This window comes from Mustela nigripes, chromosome 6 (genome assembly GCF_022355385.1).
Source record: "Mustela nigripes isolate SB6536 chromosome 6, MUSNIG.SB6536, whole genome shotgun sequence".
NCBI lineage: Eukaryota > Metazoa > Chordata > Mammalia > Carnivora > Mustelidae > Mustela > Mustela nigripes.
In genome coordinates this window covers 138013620-138033934 of record NC_081562.1, presented here as the reverse complement: position 1 = coordinate 138033934, position 20315 = coordinate 138013620, and the positions used below count along the sequence as shown (strand labels likewise).

The following is a 20315-nucleotide window of genomic DNA, read 5'->3' as shown; positions in this document are numbered from 1 at the left end:
ATAGCCACGTATTCCACAGTGGAATACGTGGCTATAAACAACAGAAATTTATTTCTCATAATTCTGGAGGTTGAAAGTACAAGATCAGGGTACCAACATGGTCAGATTCTGGAGATAGCTGTTGGGGAGGAAAAATTTCTCCTCTACCCTTTTTTGTTGTTGTTGTTCTTTGGCTAACCTAATCATAAAATTAACACAGGACAGGAGAAAAACAAATTCAATTTTGTCTGAATGCAAGCCCCACAAAGACAGTGTGACCCAAAGACAAGTTGGGGAATTGATTTTTATAGGTCATCCTGAGCTAAGGAATGGGAGAGGGGCCTGGGGCTCTAAAGAAGAGGAGGATAATTCATAAGATGATAAGAAGAGCAGATGTTTGGTAATTAGATGTTTGTCCTGTCATAGAGATGGGACATTCAGATAAAACGTGTCTCTGGTAATACCCCTCTCTCTGAGCCAGGCTCCCTAGCAAAATTCTTTCAGGTAGTTGGGAAGAGGTAAAAGTTTTTCTTGAGTCTTCTATGTCTGGTTGCCTTTAGCTCAAAATAATCCTCATGCCAAAGTAGCATATTTGGTGTCATGTATTCTGCTCCCCTTCAGAGCCCTCTTCTGGGTTGCAAACTGCTATATTTTCATTGTGTTCTGTGGGGTCTCTTTTATGAAGACATTAATCCTATTCATAAGGGTTCTACCCTCATGGTCTAATGATCTCCTAGTGGCCCCACCTTTAAATACCATTATGCTGGGGCATTAGGATTTCAATATATGAATTTGGGGGGAACACAAACATTTTGTCCATTGCAGAGTCAATGCCAGAAATCATTGGCAAGAGAGAGAGAGTGAGATGGGCATAAAGGCGGAGGAGAGAGAGTGTGCCTCAGAAAAGCAATGAGAGAAACCTGAACTAACCCCTGTGAAGAACTGAAGGGAGTCTCCTAGAGATAAAAGATTGTGGAACAGGTCTACAGTTCGACACTGGGAACTTTAAATTTGTAATGTTGTCCGTTGTTCACAGAGGTTGGATTCCTCAGCGCCAGGCAGCAAGCAGTGGGAGTGGAGAGCACAGTGTGGGACCAGGTAGGGTAGGTGCATAGCAATGGGGTGAACCCAGTATATGCTAGCAGTGTCCACGGATGGTCAGCCATTAGGTCAGCTCCAGAACCAGGGGTCATGTACCTCAGTACACACACGTACCACTGAGCAGAGCCTTGAGAAAAAGGGAATGCAGGTGGACTGCATAATCACTGCATCTCTTCAGGGAAGATGGAGGGTTAACTCTGACGCGTTTCTCATGTAGATGAGAGAACATATTCCTTCAACCAGACTTTATCATTGCCATCCAAATTACAGTAAAGGTGTTGATAGAGAAGAAGCCGGGCAGAATCAAGGAAAGGGTAACAGAGTGGTCCCACAGCTTTCCGGCTCTAATGATTTCTCTCTCTATGGTGACTCAGGTTGGCATCTGATTACCTCAGCTGCACCTCAGAATCAGTATCTGCCGATTAACTCCTACACAACCAGTCTGGTCCATTTCACAAAGGTAACCACCGCTCATGCAGTTACCTCAGTACCAGCGAGTGTCTGCTGTTTCGTTGTCTTTCTTTTTTTTTTTCCAGTGTGTCTGTATTCTAGGTGATCTCTCTATATTAATCAAGGTGTGTCTTGACTAAGAAATAATTCAGTCAAGACTTTACCAAGCACAAGTTTAGGGAATAATTATCCCCATGACAAAGGGATACACAGTCCTGTGCCTTTGCACTTACAAATCATGAACTATTTGACATAAAAGCTGAGGTAGAGAAAAACTTGCAGCAAAAAGGGTTGTAAATCACTGTGAGTTGAAGATAAATCAGAAGTGAAAACAAAACATCTGTAAAACCGTATGATAAAGCAGTGGAACAATTACTTCATTTTTAAAAATGCCGTTTGGATGCTTCTTAAAATTTACCCATTCTATAAAGTAAATCTACTCTTGAAATCACAGTATAAAACTGTCTTTGTGTTTCCAGTCCCTTGCTTTTAACCATACTGTGATCTTTGCCACTTTGGGTTCGTAAAAATGGTACTTTGAACCAAAGGCAAGAGCCTTCTGCATGTGTCCCGGTTTAATTGTTCCAACTGACTGTACATTCTCATGTTGAAACCTTATCTTTCTGTTTATCCCACTAAGGAAAAGGTTTTCTTCACTAACTGCCATCTTGTTACTCATCCCAGATTCCTAACTATTCCAACTGATATTAAAATATGATTAAAAGGGGCCCATTTTTAATTTGCTGGTCGAAGAGTTCTTGCCCTGAGACATCCGTGTGGCTTACGAAAGTTCGTCTGCGGGAGGGAGATGTTTCCCTGCCCACCCATTGTGTTGAAAAACCACTGACTCAGAAAATGTCAGAATCTCCTGGAAAGATGGTGTGCACAGGTATTTGCTAGGAGGGGAAGGACATCAAATGAAGTGATGTGATGTTTTTACCTGGATCACATTCAGTTTCAAACTGTTCTGAATTTCAGCTGTGTGACCGAACTGAGTCTTAATAATTCTAGTTAATATTAACAGTAAGAATAAGAAATGGAGAATGGAATTAATAAAGCATTTCTCGAGTTTCTATTTGTCTTCTTTGCGTCCCCCATAGATCATAAACTGTTACGTTTTCATCCTACTCAGTCATTCTTAGATTTGGGTAAAGATACAAAATTGACTGTTTTGTAATAATTAATACAGTCTTGTGCATGTTATAATTTTTTGGCCAAAAAGATTAATAACTTTATCTTTTTAACTGTATTAAAATTAAAAGATTTCGTAGTTCTCAACTGCTTTTCATCAGAAGCACTTGAAATCCAGAATTCCTCCCAGAAATAAGGACTGATAAAAGGACTGATAATTAAAATGAAGGAAAAATTCATTGAAATGGAGGATTATTAAAATGTATTTTAAATGATAAAGCTTTTTATATTTTCATTTGGGACCTGAAATATGTGGTCCAAAAAGAATAATTAGTTACTTAAACTTAACAAACCCTGTCATATTAGTTTTCCTTTTATTGCCATTAACATTTTAGGTAATGGGATTTCAAATTCTTTCATAAAGAATGCTTATTTCTTCTTGCTTCCTGATATATTTACATGTCTAATTTATTTAATTTTATGGGCTCCTCTTTCTGCACCCACCTTTTCCTTGTATCTTTTTTTAAGCTATCTTAAATTTTCTTCTTAATGACTTCCTCACCCAAAACACTGAAATCTACAAGAAAATGGTTTCAAATTATGGTTGACCTGTCCCTGTCCTCTGTGAGAGGATATTTTCCCTCCTAAATGGCAAAATCACCATGGCTCTTTGCTTTTAGGTCCTGCAGAACTGTGGCCAGCATCCCTAGTTCTGCTCTAGGCTCCTTCCCTTCCAGGGCCACTGAGACCTGGGCTCACCCCCACTCCCAGTCTACTAAGGGGAGTGACTTTCTTCCTGGCCAGGGCTGAGAACAGTAATTAGCCTCTATACTCAATATAAACAAAATCAGGGAAGAGTGTCCCAGTAAACAACTCTTTAAAATGCACATATGTTAATTCCTTTTCACTATAATGGTTCCTCTGATTAGCACTTTTGTCAACAGGCATGGGAAACTTGGGGGCAGGGAGGAAGAGGGGTTGATAGGATAGCTGAGATGTGGGGACGGTGGAGTTGCCCTAAGAGGTGGCTGGAGAGAGGTGTGAAGGAAAAAATGCTTTACAGTTTTATTGGGACCATTATTCACAAATAATAGCCATTCCTTCCCTCTTTCCATATTTATTTACTTTTCAAAAAAGAAATATCAGTTTAAGGATTCAGTACTATTTCCATATGATTAGCATTCAAGATTTGTGCTTTTTTTTTTTTTTCTCACCAAAAATAACTGTTGGGAACCTAACCTCATAGACTTCTTGTCAAGAGAAAGCGAAAGGTTAATGTCTGCTGAGCATCTAACTGTCATAGGCACTATCCTGGCCCCTTCATGGGTACTTTTTTCATTTAATCCTGACCGTGACCTTAGCAGCAAGATACTCTTATGCCCATTTTGTAAATAGGACAGTTAAGCTCAGAGAGTGACTTTCCCAAGCCGTGAGATAAAGCCAAGAGCTGAAACCATACCTTTCTGAACCCCAAGCCCCATGTTTTCACTGGTGACCATGATAGAGGCCATCACTGTGCTCCGTAAGGTCAGTCAGCATGTCCGCCAGGCCTGGGTTTTGAGTCCTAGCACCGGTACTGAACCATCTTCAAAGTCTTGATCTATAAAAAGTCCTTCGCAATAATCGCTCTTGCTCTCTCTTTTTTTTTAAGATTTTTAATTAATTTATTTGAGAGCGATGGGGAGGCACATGCACAAGTTGGGGAAAGGGCAGAGGGAGAGAATATCCAGGCAAATTCGTGCTGAGCACAGAGCCTGATATGGAGCTCCAGCTCCCGACCCATGAGGTCAGGACCTGAGCTAAAATCAAGAGTTGGACGCTTAACCGACTGCACCACCCAGGCACCCCTTAATGGAAATTTCTAACTCAGGTTTTTGTGACAATTAAATGACATAGTGTATGTAAAGTGTTGATAAGTATTAGGAAGTGAAGAAACTGGTGCTCAGCAAGCATTGCCTTTCTTGCGAATCAAGGGAATGAATTCACTCTGGCAGGATGGCTCTCACAGTCCCTTGCTGCAGGGAGTGTACCTGGCTGTCACTTGCGGGTGTCATTCATTACAGGAGGGAAGGAGAAGGCGTTAGCTGAGAGCGTGGCTCTACTGAGCAGGGAGGGAAGTGTGTGAGCAGAATGGACAAAACTGGACTCTGGATACAAGATAACCGATTGGGGAAGTGCCTATTTGAATGGTATCAGATTGCCTGAAATCTGGGTCCTAGATGTACTGACTTTAGGAGGTCTTAGTGCTCCACATAAGTGGACTAGAAATTATATTTGGCATCCTGAGTCCTTAGACACAAAACAACAGTGTGCCTGTTGCCAGCGCATTTTACAGTGCACTCTGTAGTTAGTGCTGAAGGAATTTCTTGTTGACTCTGTTGCTGCAGAGGCTGGGTGGTGCCTTGGAAACAGGGTAGGCAATGGCTCAGTGTGTTTATAGGTTTTTCAAAGAAAATGAAGTTGAGCTCCTTTGTGTTATGAGCTGTTTCTTTTACCTCCTACTTATCCAGGGTTTAACCAAATGTGTTTTAACCAGAGACCATCTTGGGAAACAGTTTGAACCCCAACTGGAATTTATCATTTAAAAGCCAAGTGAGAGGAAGAACAGGGATGCCAGCAAATAAAATTAAAAATAGGGTTTTACAGTTTAAGAAAATTAAAACCTAAACAACATCTGAAAGTTTTGGCTCTTTTGTGGCTAAGACTTTGGCAACTTGTGTTCTGAGCCCAAGTCAGGGAGCCTGTTTCAAGAGCGGGGACTCTCCTCCCTCTGCCCATTTACTACTCCATGTTCAGCAGAAGGCCAGAGGGGTCGCAAACAGATGGGGTCATGGAACTGTGCCCAAACCAACAAAGGGACGAGCAGGACCTATCTCACTCAGAAGTCACAGAGCATGCCTTGGTTCTTCCAGGGGACATGAGGGAGTGAATTGATCATTACAGTCATTGACAGAATCGCAAACCCTTGTGCTTGTCTCTTAGTCTCTTGTGCTTGTGAGACTGTGATCAAGCTGACTTCCATGCTGGCACTTAGCACCATCAAGCCCTCATTCCTCCCTCTGCTGTCTCTGCCTGCAGCCAACACATGTCAGACCAGTCCTTTGGTGGTGTTGGAGGAGGAGGACACACATTGTACCTTCTCCAAACAAGCAGGTCTGGTAATATTATTGGACTTCTCAGATCCCTATGGATAGTAAGGGCAAAGTCAACTTTAAAAAATCTGCTTTAAACTTTAATGACTATTTTTCATGAATTCTCTCTAGTGAGTGAGCTTTCAGAAAGTCTCATTTAATGGTAAATAGAAGTTTTGGAATATGACAAGTCATTCCTATTTCAAGTTTCCCCTTTTTTCCTCTTTTTAAAATTCAGAGACAACATTATATCTTGTAGTTAAATAGGACAACTTTGTTTATAATGTAGCCCCTTTGAGGGGAGAACGAAGGAGAGGAAGTTCATTGCTTCAAATCAGAATGGGACAGATCTGCGTGGTTTGGACTTTGGCAATTGCTTAACTTCCTCAAATTTCATTTTTCTCGGTCCGTGAAAAGGGGACAATAAGTTACGTGCAACGTTTGTGTGAGGGCTCAGTGAAAAGATCGAGCACAGATCCCAGCCCACAGTAAGGACTCCATACCTCCATGTTTTCCTTTAATCCATAGTTCCGTCAATTTTTCACCAACTATAAATGTCACTTTGCAAAATAGTTATTTTTAATATGCTTAATGTAGTAAAAACAGCCCATATTTAAAATCCTAATATTCAGTTTCACGTTGTATAATTGCACAAAATTAATTTTACTGAGTGAGCCTTTTATGTTTTCAGTTAATAAAAGTCCATGTTTAGTGCCTGTGAGTCCTGTGAGTCTCTTTAACTGTGTTATGGGAAATTTTGCAGGATTTCCAGAAATTATGAATGTCACTGGAAATTTCTACTTCTCGTTATTTAGTGCACAGTTCTTTGAGATCTATAATTCAGTAGGTGACGGGGAGGGTTTTCAGATCACACCATCTGGGGAGGCCTTGTAAATGCTTGTGGAGCAAACCACTGTTGCAGCTGCATTGCCAGGAAAGACTTCCTGCAGTCACGCTGTCCTCGTGTTTTAGAGTTTTAAAAAGCTAACAGCATTTTCAGCTTCTCTAACAACTCCTATTGTTCAAACTACTTTAAAAAAAAAAAAAAACCTGTAGTTACTCTAGCATAACTGACCTTTATTGCAAATTGCCTCGTTTTATCCTAAAGAGCCCACTGTTTGTGGGAACAATTTTCTCAGGACTCCCATTGTCCTTGGGAAGTAATGAGCTCTCGTACTTCTCAGTGTTTAACTTTGGGGGGTGGTTATGCACGGCCTGTCAGATGATTAGATTACTTCCCTCATTGTTAGCAATTCTTGTCCTTAAACAGGCAAGGAAAACAGAAGACATACCATGTGGAATCTAGACACACACATTTATGTAGATACACACTTACCCACTGTGACTTACACCCAAAGGTACCCATTTTAAAAACAGATTCAAAAGGGAAACTTCATTGTCCCTGAGTTCCTCCAACAGATATTTGCAGGCACCTCCTGTGCGCCAGGCACAGGGAATGCTCAGTGGAAGAGAAGCGCGTATCCCATCCTGACTGCTCTGTTTCCCGTGTCCCCCAAACCCAAGGCCACCATGAGTGCCAGTTTCTTTTGCTTCCCTTCAGAGATATTCTCTGCATAAAAGGAATATATTTGTGTGTGTACCTCACTATTTTTTTTAATCCAAGTGATAGCATACTATACATCTCATATCTTGGAGAATATTCTAGATGGATCTAGCTCACCCGTCTTTCTTACTGTTGCATGGCATTACATTGGATGGTTGGAGGGTTATTTTATGATGTCCCTATTGCTGGACATATTTAAGTAATTTCTAGGGTTTACTTTTCTTCCTTTTGGGGACCTTGTCCTCTTTCTCCTGCCTTATATTTCTTCTAATGAATCACTGCATTCTGTGTCGCTCCATCATTAATGATTCTGGAATAAGGGACATATCACCACCTTCATGGACACCCTCACCCTTGTCCACGCTTCCTGATAGATCCAGGCCCACATGCTGAGTTTACATTTATCTAGTAAGGTCCTATATTTCACCCGACAGATTTCTTATGATTACCCTGTAATTGTTGCTCACGAAGACAACTGATCAACAGTTCTACTCCCAGGTCTACTTCTTTGAACTGCAGCAGACTAGAGAGTTGGCTCTGTCTGGGAGACATCGTACATGGCACCTCGGACTGTTGTTTCAGGCTGCCTGGGCTGCTCACTGCTCAGTGTTCTCCCACACTGGGGCAGCCAGGGACCCCAAAGGCTTCCCTCTGCTCCCAGATCACAGCCGGCCTCCTTTTCCTTTGAATGGCCTTGTTCTTCCTGTGTGATTTTATTTCCACCGTAATGTAGAAACTTTTGAAGATCAATCAAAGCACATTAACTTTAAATGCATCATAATTAGCTCGCTCCTTTTTTGGATGGCTCTCTAAAGTATATCTAGTTTCATTTCTGGAAACCTTCACTGTCAGAAGCTTGCTTTCTTATACTTGGTCATAAAAAATAGGAAGCCCCTTCCCAACTTAAATCTTTAGAGACTTTGAAGTGACCTTGACCACAGGTTGTTGCTTCAGCTGTACCTTCTGGTCTTTGTTATTTCTGCTCTTCTTCACGTTGACATCACCATTCTCTGCCTTTGAGGTTCAGTTTTTCCATTTCCAGTTGTTTTTTTCCCTCTTCAGTTCCCACTTTACTCTTCGGTGGATGTCCTTTTTTGAAAAGAAAAGAAAAAAAAGAAAAACAGTTTCTTCTTCAGAGCTTGTTTGTTGCTCTGTGTTATCTTGTACCCAAGCAGCATAATTTACTTTTCTCTCTTCCTCCCTCAGATGGTTAATCAGCAGGCCTCACCAATCCCCTTTGTATTAAAGGGTTTTATCGTGATGCTAACCCAGTTTCATATTCTGGCAGTGAAATTAAGTTGAAAAAAAATTTTTTCTGGACATAGATCCTCTCCTCTTAATTTTGAAAATCTGGAAAAGTTAAAGTTTACTTTTAAACTGTGACCCCCCTTTCTTTTTTTTTAAAGACGGTTTTTTAAGCTGAATCTATAAAGTCTTTATTTCAGCCATGAGTCACTTAATTGTCACTTACAACTTCAACAAGTAATTACAATTATGACATTTCTGCCACATACCCAACACTGTCCTAGATCCTGGAGACATAGATAGACTCTGCCTTAAAGAAGTCCACTTCTGTGAGGGAAGGCAGTGGCCCATAATGTAGTCCAGGAGATGGAGCCAATGTGCTCAAGAAAATTACAACAGGAAAGGAGGTGGGGAGTTCAGAATGGGGGTAGTTTCAATTAAGGTAGAGAAGGCTCACCGGGAAAAAGCCATTTGACCAGACTTGAAGGAAATGCTGCAGCAAATACGGGGATTTATGTGGGGTTGAAGGGGCTTCCTGGCAGTGAGCAGAGCAAATGCAAAGGCTAAGGAAGCAGATATGTGGCACCTGGAAGGAACAGCAAAGAGGCCACCATGGCTGGAGGGTAGTAAACAGAGGAAGTCAGTCAGAGAGGTTCCCATGCCATAAGGCCTTCACGCCATGGCAAGGACTTTGGCTCAGGCTCTGAGATGAAGAGCCATTGGACAGTTTTTAGCAAAGGAGTGAGGTAATATGTCTTATTCTGTGATGTAGTATTGTCACATGTTATTCAAGAGGATTTATGACTGATGAAGAACAGAGTAGCCTTTCTTCCACCACTTCTGTGCTTAGTCAGTTGCAAGTATGAAGCAGATCTGAACGACCCCATGTTTTCTCTCCTTTTCCTCCCTCTTCAATTTGTTGTGTAGATGCCAAGACCATTATTATCACTAACGTAATTATTTAATAAGCCTTGTCTTTAAGCAAACAAGAGCTTTCAATAACATTAAGCTTTTTGTAAATTCAATCCTGATTTAACATATTTCTTTACAACTTATTTCTGTACTTTTTCCACAAACAGAAGATAAGGCTTAAAATGAAAGACATTTAAATTTAAAAGCCATAAATATAGAACCAGAAAATAGATCAACGTATTCAGGAAGAAGCCAATGTGGCAGACCCATTTGGGAGAATGTTGTGAGGTGATCGGCTTGTTTATTTACCCATGAACTTTACGGAAACAAAGCTGAGAAGGATCTCAGCAGATCACACAGTTATCCCAACCTGAGTTTTTCCAGACCATCGTGCTTCTCTTTTTCTTCTTACTCTAATGCAAGCTGCCACATGAAATGTGTTTTTAACATACTTTTTCATCACCAGAGAGTGATTACTTTCTAAAACAAGTTGGTCAGTATACATTTCACCCTTATTCCTACTGTGCTACTTAAATGTGAGGAGTGTCATTTTTGCCAAAAGAAACAGCTTTCTGCTAAAATTGTTAGTTTTGGTAACTGTAGACATTAAAATCTAGGCCTATTTAAAAAAAAAATTTTAAGATTTTATTTATGTATTTGACAGAGAGAGAGATATCACAAACAGGCAGAGAGGCAGGCAGAGAGGTAGGGGAAGCAGGCTCCCCGCTGAGCAGAGAGCCCTATGAGGGGCTCCATCCCAAGACCCTGGGATCAGGGCTAGAGCCAAAGGCAGAGGCTTTAACCCACTGAGCCACCCAGGTGCCCCAACAATGTTTTAATTATCAGCTTCTGAAGGCAGAGATTGTGTCGTTCATCTTTGTGTCCTTGGTATCCCCCAGTCTGCCCTTGGAATCTTCATCCACAACTTCGAAATCTCAAAAGCACAGAAAACAAAATCTCATCAATAGCTGGGAAGCCAAACTTGTTCAGAGGCAAAACCTGAACCGAGTGAGACTATTTTAAAAATCTTCAGTTGTCCCAGTGTTTTGTGAATACTCATCTGTTTTACGATAGAAGTGGCAAGAGGTTTAATTTGGGTGCTCTGCAGACCCTACTGGGTGTTTCCATAACATTTGGTTTGTGCATCTTATTACTTCCCTAAAATTTAAGTGTAAGTCGCAGAATACATCTGGCCCCAAAGGTTTCAGAAAGGGGATGTGGGCCTGTCATAGCCAGTCCCTAGGGTGGCGTGGGTACCCCATAAGCGTGAGTGGGAGTGAAGTTTGGCTAACGTGAGGCACCTAGGAAAGGGGAGCTTTTCCACAGCCAGGCCTGATGACCTTGAGATCTTGGGGGAATAAAAAAAAAAGATGATTCAGTTCTTAGAAGCGGTGCATTGAAATGTAGCGTTAATATTCTCTTGGCTTATAAGTTGTAATTAGTCTTCCATTAACCTAATAAATCCCAGGAGTAGGAAGTGTTATTGTTAAAATTTAGAAGTATTCCTATTAGTGTCCCAGCAGGTACTTTTTATGTGATTCATGTATTTTTTTATGTTGTCTCCATATCTTATCATTTTGTATCATTTTGTTTTCCTTCAACATTTTTTAAGGTGTCACATCAGCCTTTTTCATGCTGGTGATTTAATTGCAAAAGCACACATAAACAGTTTGAAAGGTGTGAGAAGAAATTCACAAGTCACCTGGGGAACAGCAACAAAGCTAGCATTCAGTCAGGAATTCCTCTGCTGTGCAAACAGCCCACTGCCAGTGGGTCAAATGGTGTGTCCTGAAAGTGAGAGAGAAGCAAGCTTGATGTAAGACACGTTTGTTTCACACTGAAGATGGGGTGAAATAGGGCTAGGGGAGATAGGGAAATATGGATATGAATTAAACATAAGCTTTCCTTTCTCCAAGCTTAATGAGGAGAATAAGACGTGTCCATAAAATAAATGAAATACACAGCAGAACATACCAGAGGAGAGTCTTCATGGCTCGGGAGGTCAGGAACGAGAACTAGGTACATAGAGAAGGTGAACTTGTGGAATACAGTTTGGGAAAGACAGAGGCCAGCTCTTGAGAAGCCCTGTGTTGAGTAGTAGGGATATACAAAGAGATAAATTATCATGGAAAGTGGTCAATGGTATCCTGGGGGCTTTGGAACCACAGCAGAGACTAATCAGCCCCTGGGAAGGTGTGTAAGAGTTGATTTTAGGTCTGGGTCTTGAGAAACACAGGAGTTTGCCCAGAAGGGTCACAGTGGGTCTGAGAGCTTACTGCAGGTAAATAAACTCTCCACAGGAGGACAGCGACACTAGGGTGACTTTTTATATTGTACTGTCATTGCAGGCGAATCACACATCTCTTCCGGACCGATTCAGAGTGGGAAAGGTTTACAGAATAAAAGTCAGTTTAGGACCATTGCACCAAAAATCGTGCCCAAGGTCCTAACATCCAGAGTGCTATCGTGCCATTCCCCATCACTCTCTGATCAGGTGAATCCAGGACCCTCCATCAACGCCAAGCCACTGGGAGTACCTGCCCAGAATTATGCCCTGATGCAGGTTGCTGGACAGGAAGGGACGTTTTCTCTCGTTGCTCTGCCACACGTTGCCTCAGCTCAGTCAATCCAGAAGCCCAGATTACCGCTGCCTGAAAACATTAAACTGCCTATTCCTCGATACCAACCTCCAAGAAGTAACAAAGGATCAAGAAAGAAACCCATTCAGAGCTCCTCTGAGACTGGTGCTGGCATACCTCCTGCCCAAACCCATGCGTCCCCCTCCCCGCTTGACCATCCCGAACCCCCGCACAAAGCTGGTCTGTTGGAACAAGTGACGTCACGAGACCAAGCCCCAGCCGGCATTAGCACAGCGGCACCAACCGACCAAGGTGGCCCCGGGGACTCTCCACCTCTAGTGACCAGTGACCGTGGAGATACGAGCCCTCCTGCCACCCCACCATCGTCGACACCAGAGGAGCTTTCTGGCAAGCAGGATCTCGCAAAGCCTTCAGGCAAAGCTAACTTGGTGACCAAGAAAACCTGCAGTAAGCCTTCTTCCATTGCTGGTGAAAAGCTTAAAGAACAAGTTGATCTTGCAAAAGCCATGACCATTTTATCACCCGCTGTTTTTGGCAACACGGTTCAGCTGATCTCTCCAGTCCCCAGAGGTAAACTGCCAATCCTCCCCTATGCCCGGATGAAAACAGCGGAGGTGTGCAAAGGTCCGTCGGATATTAACACAGCAAACAGTTCTCTGTCCGGACTCAGGGCCGTCTGTGATCAGACAGCTTCCATCACGGAGGGCTTTCATGCAGCCACCAAAACAGTTGGCAAGGCACCTGCTCCACAATCGTCAAAGCAGAGTCCCTGTGAGAGCACTTTTTGTCCCGCCACCAGACTGGATCTAGGCCACAAAGCCAAACTGAACAGTGGGGCAGCGAAGAGAAGAGTACGGAAACGGAAGGTATCAGAGGAAATGTTGGCATTTCAGGGGAAAAGGAGAAAGTGTCTCATTAATAAGTGTAAAGATAGTAAAGAAAGAGTGAAAACCGATCCCCAGGAATCCAGGGACCAAAAACCCGGGGCTCTGAAGAAATACCGCAGCATTATGCCAAAGCCGGTGATCATGGTGCCTGCCCTGGCTCCCCTGGCTTCTCCGGCAGGCGTGCTTCAGCCCCATGCCCCCAGCAGCCTGGGACATGACGTTTTGTTCAGTAATCCACTCACTCCTAAGTACCTAGGCTGGAAGCAGGACGGTGGCACGTCCCCAAAGCCCAACTCCACCCTGCGGAATGGCTTCCCCAGCCTCAAGAAGCCCTGGCACAGGTGTCACGTGTGCGACCACCACTTCCAGTTCAAGCAGCACCTCCGAGACCACATGAACACACACACCAACAGACGGCCATACAGCTGTCGCCTGTGCCGCAAGGCGTACGTGCGCTCGGGCAGCCTGAGCGCACACATGAGGCTCCAGCACGGCGAGAACCGTCTGAAGAAACTCATGTGCTGTGAGTTCTGCGCCAAGGTGTTCGGTCACGTCAGAGTCTACTTCGGCCACCTGAAAGAAGTGCACCGGGTGGTCATCAGCACGGAGCCCTCCCCCGGAGAGAGGCAGCCGGGGGACTCGCCGAGGAACAGAGGCCTGGGTGCGCGAGGAACTGAGGGATCCGAGGAGAGGTGAGTGACCCTCAGATGCAGGCATGGAGCGGGGGAGGGGGCTCGGTTTGGGTTTGGAGAACAGAGCGGGATTTCACATTCAGAAAGGTGACTTCATAAAAACATCCCCCAGATTAAGATCTCGACAGGGAGCTGCCTCTTCCTTCTTGTTCTGTAAAGAATGGTCTCATCTCTCTTGGGTTTGCGAGCAGTGCGGTGGCCCATTACGCTCGCCCCGGAGGGCAAGGCGCACGTGCCAGGTCGGGCTCTGCCGGCCACAGCAGAGTGAGGGAGGATTTTGGCCTCTGAGACAGGAATCTGTAAGGTGCTGCCTGTTGTTCCTGGTGCTTTCTGCACACTAATTTTCCCCAACCTGTGGCCACAGAATTTACATCTAAACATTGTCCTTTGCCCCGGAATACAATCTGACCCATGGTGGGGACTCCGCATGCCCCACGCTGACCACAGCCTCAGGTGCCCAGACCCAGCCCGCGAAGTTGGCCCAGTTTTTCCTGTCAGGCCTGATTAACGTTTCCCATGTCACACTGCTGTCCTGTGCAGGTCCTGGCTCTGGGCTTTAGGAACCAGCAGTAAGCCATGGAGTTCCACAGTCTGGCCTCAGGGCTGCGAGCAGTGGCTACGCCAGGTGGTCCCCCTCCGTTTGCCCACTTTCCACCAGGTGACGGGGGGCGTTTCACTGAAATCCATTCTCATTGCACCTGGAAAATTAAACATTTTCTAACCTTAGATGCTCTGCCCCTCATCATTCTTAATTGTCCTAATTGTTCCAGATACTTTCTATCCGGTTGTGTCTTCCTCCGTTACATTTGTTAGAATCTTCCATCTGGCCTGTTTCTTCCCGCCTTTTCTATAGTTTCTCTGCTTTTCTTCGGGCATTCCTGTCCACTTGGGGGCATCTGGGCCTTCCATTGATGCACATAGAGGACTCCCTCACGAAACCCCGCCTTCTTCATAGTCTTCTATGCTACAATTTGATTTTTAGGTAAAATGTCCAAACTGCTTTGCACACTCAAGGTTAGTGAGGAAGGGCAACAGTATGGCTGAACCAACGGGGTCCCTGCCAGGCTTCACTTGATGCTACCTGCCTCTTGAGTCAATGACACCTCATTGGTCACCAAAGAGCCATTAGCCCCTCTCAGGATAGGAAATACCCCCTCCTTCCGTGGACGCTGGGAGCTTGAGAACCAGGTGGCCCCAAGCAGGAGTGACGGCCGGTATTCCCCGCGGCCTCTGCTTCCTGGGTGCTGTTCCCCCCATTCCTGGAACTTCTCCTCAGCGGGCGTGTTCTGGATCCCCGAAGGTGAGCGTCTGAGAGGAAAAGCTCCAGGGGTGCTTTTCGTGAAATCTTCTCTTGGCTATTTTTCCCCCTTTCCAGGGAAAACAAGTCAAGCCTGGAAGAGGACCTCCTCCTTACCCAGGCAGATGAAGTCAAGTTACAGATCAAATGTGGCCGCTGTCAGATCATTGCCCAGTCTTTCGCCGAAATCAAGTTTCACTTACTTTACGTCCACGGAGAGGAAATTCAGGGCCGGCTGCAAGAGGAGATCCTACCAGGAAGCAGAGGCACTCCGGAGGAGCTGATGAAATATGCTGCTCCCTTCTGGAAACAGCATCCTGAGAGAAGAAAGCTGCTTCACAAGCACAGTCCCCCTGAGGAGGAGTTTCCCGCATTTCCCAAACTGAAACGGCAGCTCTGCCTTTATCCCCAGAAGGATATGGAAATCCTCAGAAAGGCTGAAGGAGCCCAGGCAGGACCCAGCGAGGCAGGTGTGGCCCCCTGGGCCCCTGCGGGTCCCAACCCCCACGTCCCCCTGCTTCTGTCCCACTCGGGCTTGAACTGCATCCTGTGCACACAGACATTGCCAAGGAAGGAAGAACTCCTCCTGCATTGGGAGCAGCAGCACAATTGTGAGAACCCTTCCAAGCTGTGGACCATCTTACACACGGTCTGCCCCCAGGGAGTGATCGGACTTTCCGACAAACCTGAACAATGAAATACTGGGGTGGGAAAGGGGGTTGACGAGAGTGTTGCTCACGGGCTTTCTCTTTCTCTCAAAGCTTTGTGTTCCTAGGGTGGTGCTTCATTATAAAAGTCAAACAAGTTAGGATTAGCATGAATGAGCACAAGTGATTTTGTACATAGTTTTATTTTCTTATGAAATAAGTAAATATATATATGTATGTGTATATATATATATATATTTATATATACACACACATACACATGCACACAAACCCTTGATGTATATTTTTCTAACTACATTCAGTTTTATCCCAAAATTCTATATACTAACTGTTAATGGCCTAGACTTTATTTGAGAATGAATAAAAAGATGAAAATTTGGAGATTGAAATGTAAAAGATGAGAGATGTTTTTTTTCAAATACAGTTTGCGGTGTTTCTGAATGTGTGCATATGTCATTTGGTTCAGCTGGTGTCTAAGTAGACCGACAAATGTGATACGTTTCCAGGTGGCAAAACCAGTTCAGTCTCAAGTGTAGTATAGTGTTGATATTTATCAGATTTGCTGGGGTAGTAGGAGAGGCTATAGGGCAGTACATTTAATAAGGTTCGCGTCTACTGTAATTGAAAATCCATGTTTCCAGGACTCAGGTTTGTTTGTTTTTTTTTTTTTTTTAATTTTGCTGTTTTCTTAAACGTATGTTTTCTTGAAGATCAGATGTTGGCCAAGCCTTACAGCTGTAGTGTTCCATATCAAAGTAATCAAAACTTTTTTAGTACTTCAGCTAATAAAAAACCACTTTTTTGGTTAAAAGTTCTTTTCAAATAGTCTTTCAGGCCTGGAAATTTACAACCTGGAAAGTGCACTAGGTGTGCAGTCCAGATGTCGAGGTGTCTGAAGAGCTTGCCCTCCCCCCCAAGGAACTTCACAGGGTTGTCCCTAACTCATTGGCTCTCCAGGCCTCTGTGCCTTTCAAGCCCAGGGTTCACTTTGAAAGTCAAAGAGTAAATGGTTGCCTCTTAAATTCCTGGGAAGTGACCTCTCATCAGAAAAGTTGCCATTTGGAGCTCTGGGCCATCCTTGGCTGCAGAATCATTTTCTTAGAACAGGGGAGTGTGAGCGGCCGGCCAACTGGAATTTCAGCCTATGGGCAGAGGTACTGTGCATGTGGCCCATTTTTCCAAGCTGCAGGAAGTTGCCTAAGCAGGAGAAACTGAATTAGAATTGATAAGCTTGTGGATCTTAAGTCATCTGTTTTTAATGTCTCATTTTTAAAGCAAATGTTCATAAGCAGGATTTGGCTCGAATCGTCCAGAAAGGTAAAACTCACCTCTTGCATTTTTGCTAATTGTTCTATAAATTTGAGAAAAGGAGGGTAAGGGTGGAAACCTCTGGAAGATTTTGCCATAGTTTACTGATTGATCGGGCTCTACCCAGTTTGAAAGGGATCCTATCAGATCTTTACTGTTTGATACTTGGAGAACAGGGTTAGTAATGAAACCGCTTTGCCATTCAGTGCAGCACCCAGTTTGTTTGGGGAAGATGGGTCTGGAGACACTTAAAAAGGAGGTCAACTAAAAATCCTACTTGAATTCAGACCATGAAAGGTGGATTCCAACTCGAATTCAGACTCCTTGGTGCTCAGGTATTAAGCAGCATTTCTGAAATACAGGTCAGTTGGCTAAGGCAGAGGAGTGGGTATGAATGAAGTATGAATGAAGCAGAGGGGTAGGGACAGGAGACACCCACCCAGCATGGAAAGGAAAGTCTGAGTCCCCAAGGTTGTGGTAACACCCGCCTAGGGCCAGTGTTTAATCACAGATTCTTACAGCAAGGGCACAACACTGAGGGTGTAGTTGACCTCTGAAAAGAAGAGATTTAGGAATGGGGCACCAGCCCGGATAGAGAGGTGTGACCAGCTCATGCCTGGCTGGATCCCCATCTCAGCAAGGCCCCAAACCCTAGGTTTGGGGGGGTTGGCACTCATCTTTAAGAAGACTCTTGTTAGGAGAGGAAGTGTGCAGTGCAGAGGGACCCCATTGGATGCCTATGCGTGTGGGTTCACTTGGAATAGAATGTTCTAGTTCTCAGCTTCTAGAGACACTCCCCTACATTTAGTGGGAATGGCCCAATGCCACCTAAGATAAGGGGATTCTGGCCCTTAAGACTAGCCCTTCTTCAGCAAGAATGGCTGGGCGAAGGACTCCTACTGATGGTGTGGGGACGGGGAGGGCCAGGAAGAAAAAGGAGCCCTCTAGCTAAAGTGACTCGGGGAATGGCTCATTTTGATGGCCCAGTGGATCTTCACTGATGAGCCTTCTTTTTTTTTTTTTTTTTTTAAAGATTTTTTTATTTCTTCATGTAACAGAGAGAGAGATCACAAGTAGGCAGAGAGGCAGGCAGAGAGAGAGAGGGGGAAGCAGACTCCCTGCTATGCAGAGAGCCGGATATGGGGCTCGATCCCAGGACCCTGAGATCCTGACCTGAGCCAAAGGCAGAGGATTAACCCACTGAGCCACCGCAGCACCCCTCTTCACTGATAAGCCTTCTTTGGGCACAGACGTGTTATTGGCACAGTCCCAACCCACATCCTTGACCCAAAGGCAGGGAGAGGTAGAAATGTGCTGTGTCCTCCATGTGACCATGAGAGGGCGACCTGTCCGAGGCTCCATTTCCTCACCTATAGAATGGAAAGGATGCTCCTGCCGTGAAGGCCCAAGGAGACCCAAAGGAAGTATCTGGCACACTTGGGCCTAGGAACCAGGGGCCGATACTATGCTTCTAGCCAGCCTTGAATAAGAGGTATGTTGCACCATAGAAAGACCATGTCAAAGAACTCAGGTAAGCCTCAGGTCCAGAATTCAAAAATGAAAACTTAGAACCATAGAAATACACATCTTTGCACAAAATGGGTATTTTCATTTTTTCAGTAATCAAACCAGGACCTGGATTGCATGGAGGCTCGCCAAGGGTTTACTTAATCGATACAGAAAGCAGAATTCATGGAATTATTTTCACTCCAGGCTCTACTTTGGGCCTCGTATGTCTCCCTGGGGCTACTGTCCCCCAATCTCCCCCCGCCCCCAATCCTGATTTAGGGGGTACCAGCAGTTTCTTGAACTTGACAATGGTCTTGTCCACTTCCAATGCCAGACCACGAGCCTCTTGAAGGCAGGGATTGTGTCTGTTCAGCATGTAACCCCAAAGGATCCAGCACGTGACATTGGAATAATGTACAATCAATATTTGTTGAAAAAAATAGATACATTAGCTAAATACCAACAGAACTGCCACTTGCCTTTTCATGAATAAAGCCAGCTTTAGCAGCAACCAAACTCATAGGAAGGAAGGTATTAGAGGCAAATCTGGTCTTAAATTCAGCACACACATTTTGCTTAATGTCTTTGCCTCTTGGAAAATTGTCCCAGAGCCAGCAAAATGAGACTTTTTTCTTTTCTTTTGGCCCTAAATTATTTCTGAAAGTTACAGCATTTTAGATTTGTATTGTTTTATTAGCTGTCATTTTTATTCATGTCCTCTTTTGTTTCGCTCTCTTTCTCTGGACCTCTTCCTGGTTTAGTTTGACGGTTCCTCCGTTAAGCTGTTCCTCATATGGAAAGTTGTCTCTTCATCAGCACGCCATAAATAATCAAACCTGGGTGCGTTCCATTACCTTCTCTGGCTCCACACTCCTGCCTCCCAGCTGCACGGCTCCAGCTTTCTGTGGCCCCAGTGACAGGATTGTTGGCAATAAATGCTCAACTTCATTTATTTATTAGAATTCTCAGATCTGGACTGGTTTGCCCCATTCAAGCTGCTGACATGCTTTGTTAGGTACATATTTTATGGAGTCTCCTCTTTTCGCTGAGCTCCTGAGAAACAGTGCCCCGATAGAGATGAACTGGGGTTTAACGGAACAGGCTTTTAGCTTCAACTATATACTGACTTGCCCGACATTAGACCATCAGCAGCTTATCTAGGCTTGTGGTGCAATCCAATAGCTATTTTAACTATATCCACCTCTCCGGGAATGCTCCTTTTGAGGTGAAATGTTTATTGTATCTCCTGTTTGGTCATGGTCATGGTCATCCCCATCATAAAACTACAGCCACGGTTTTGTGAGCATATTTTAAAGTTGGTTTCAGTATGCAGACATTAGCTTAGCAGTACATCACATTTTCCATACTCCAAAGTGTGAAAACGTTTCAACATGTTGCCTAAGCCTAGAAAAAAAAAAAATCGCTATCTGTGGAAGGAAACCAAATGGGACAGCTAAAGAGAAATAAAGATGATCTGTTCTAATTTTGATGTGAAGCTCATCAGGGTTTCGTTTTTATGAAACTTGTTCTCATCTTCAGAACTGCTCCTCATGCCTGGGTTAGCTTAGCAGCAAAGACTTCACCTAGAATAGGAAGGCTACATAGCGTCTCTTTCGGTAGGCTCCAAAATCAAAATCGCAAGCAATTAACATGATAGATCGTTTCTGATAAGTCAAACAGCCACTAAGCACTACTCCAAAATAAATAAATAAATAAATGAAAGCTTTCACCTTCTATCATTAAATATGAATTTAATCTCCAACTCCGGAGTTGTAAAGAGACCACCCGATCTTCTAGAGGCTTTTGCAGAAACAGCAATGAATCTGACCTGACTACTGCCT

The 20315-nt window shown here is 44.1% G+C and overlaps 1 protein-coding gene across 7 annotated transcripts in view; it reads left to right on the top strand.

Annotated features, from left to right (window-relative positions):
* Window positions 1–16083, top strand: part of ZNF438 (zinc finger protein 438) — a 183951-nt gene extending 167868 nt beyond the window's left edge. For all 7 annotated transcript variants that reach the window (XM_059404354.1, XM_059404349.1, XM_059404350.1 and 4 more), the window contains 2 exons: window positions 11862–13692; window positions 15068–16083. In XM_059404354.1, coding sequence (XP_059260337.1) covers window positions 11862–13692; window positions 15068–15686 — 2450 coding nt within the window. In that variant the 3' untranslated portion in view covers window positions 15687–16083. The remainder of the gene's footprint in view (window positions 1–11861; window positions 13693–15067) is intronic.
* Window positions 16084–20315: the final 4232 nt, after the last annotated feature.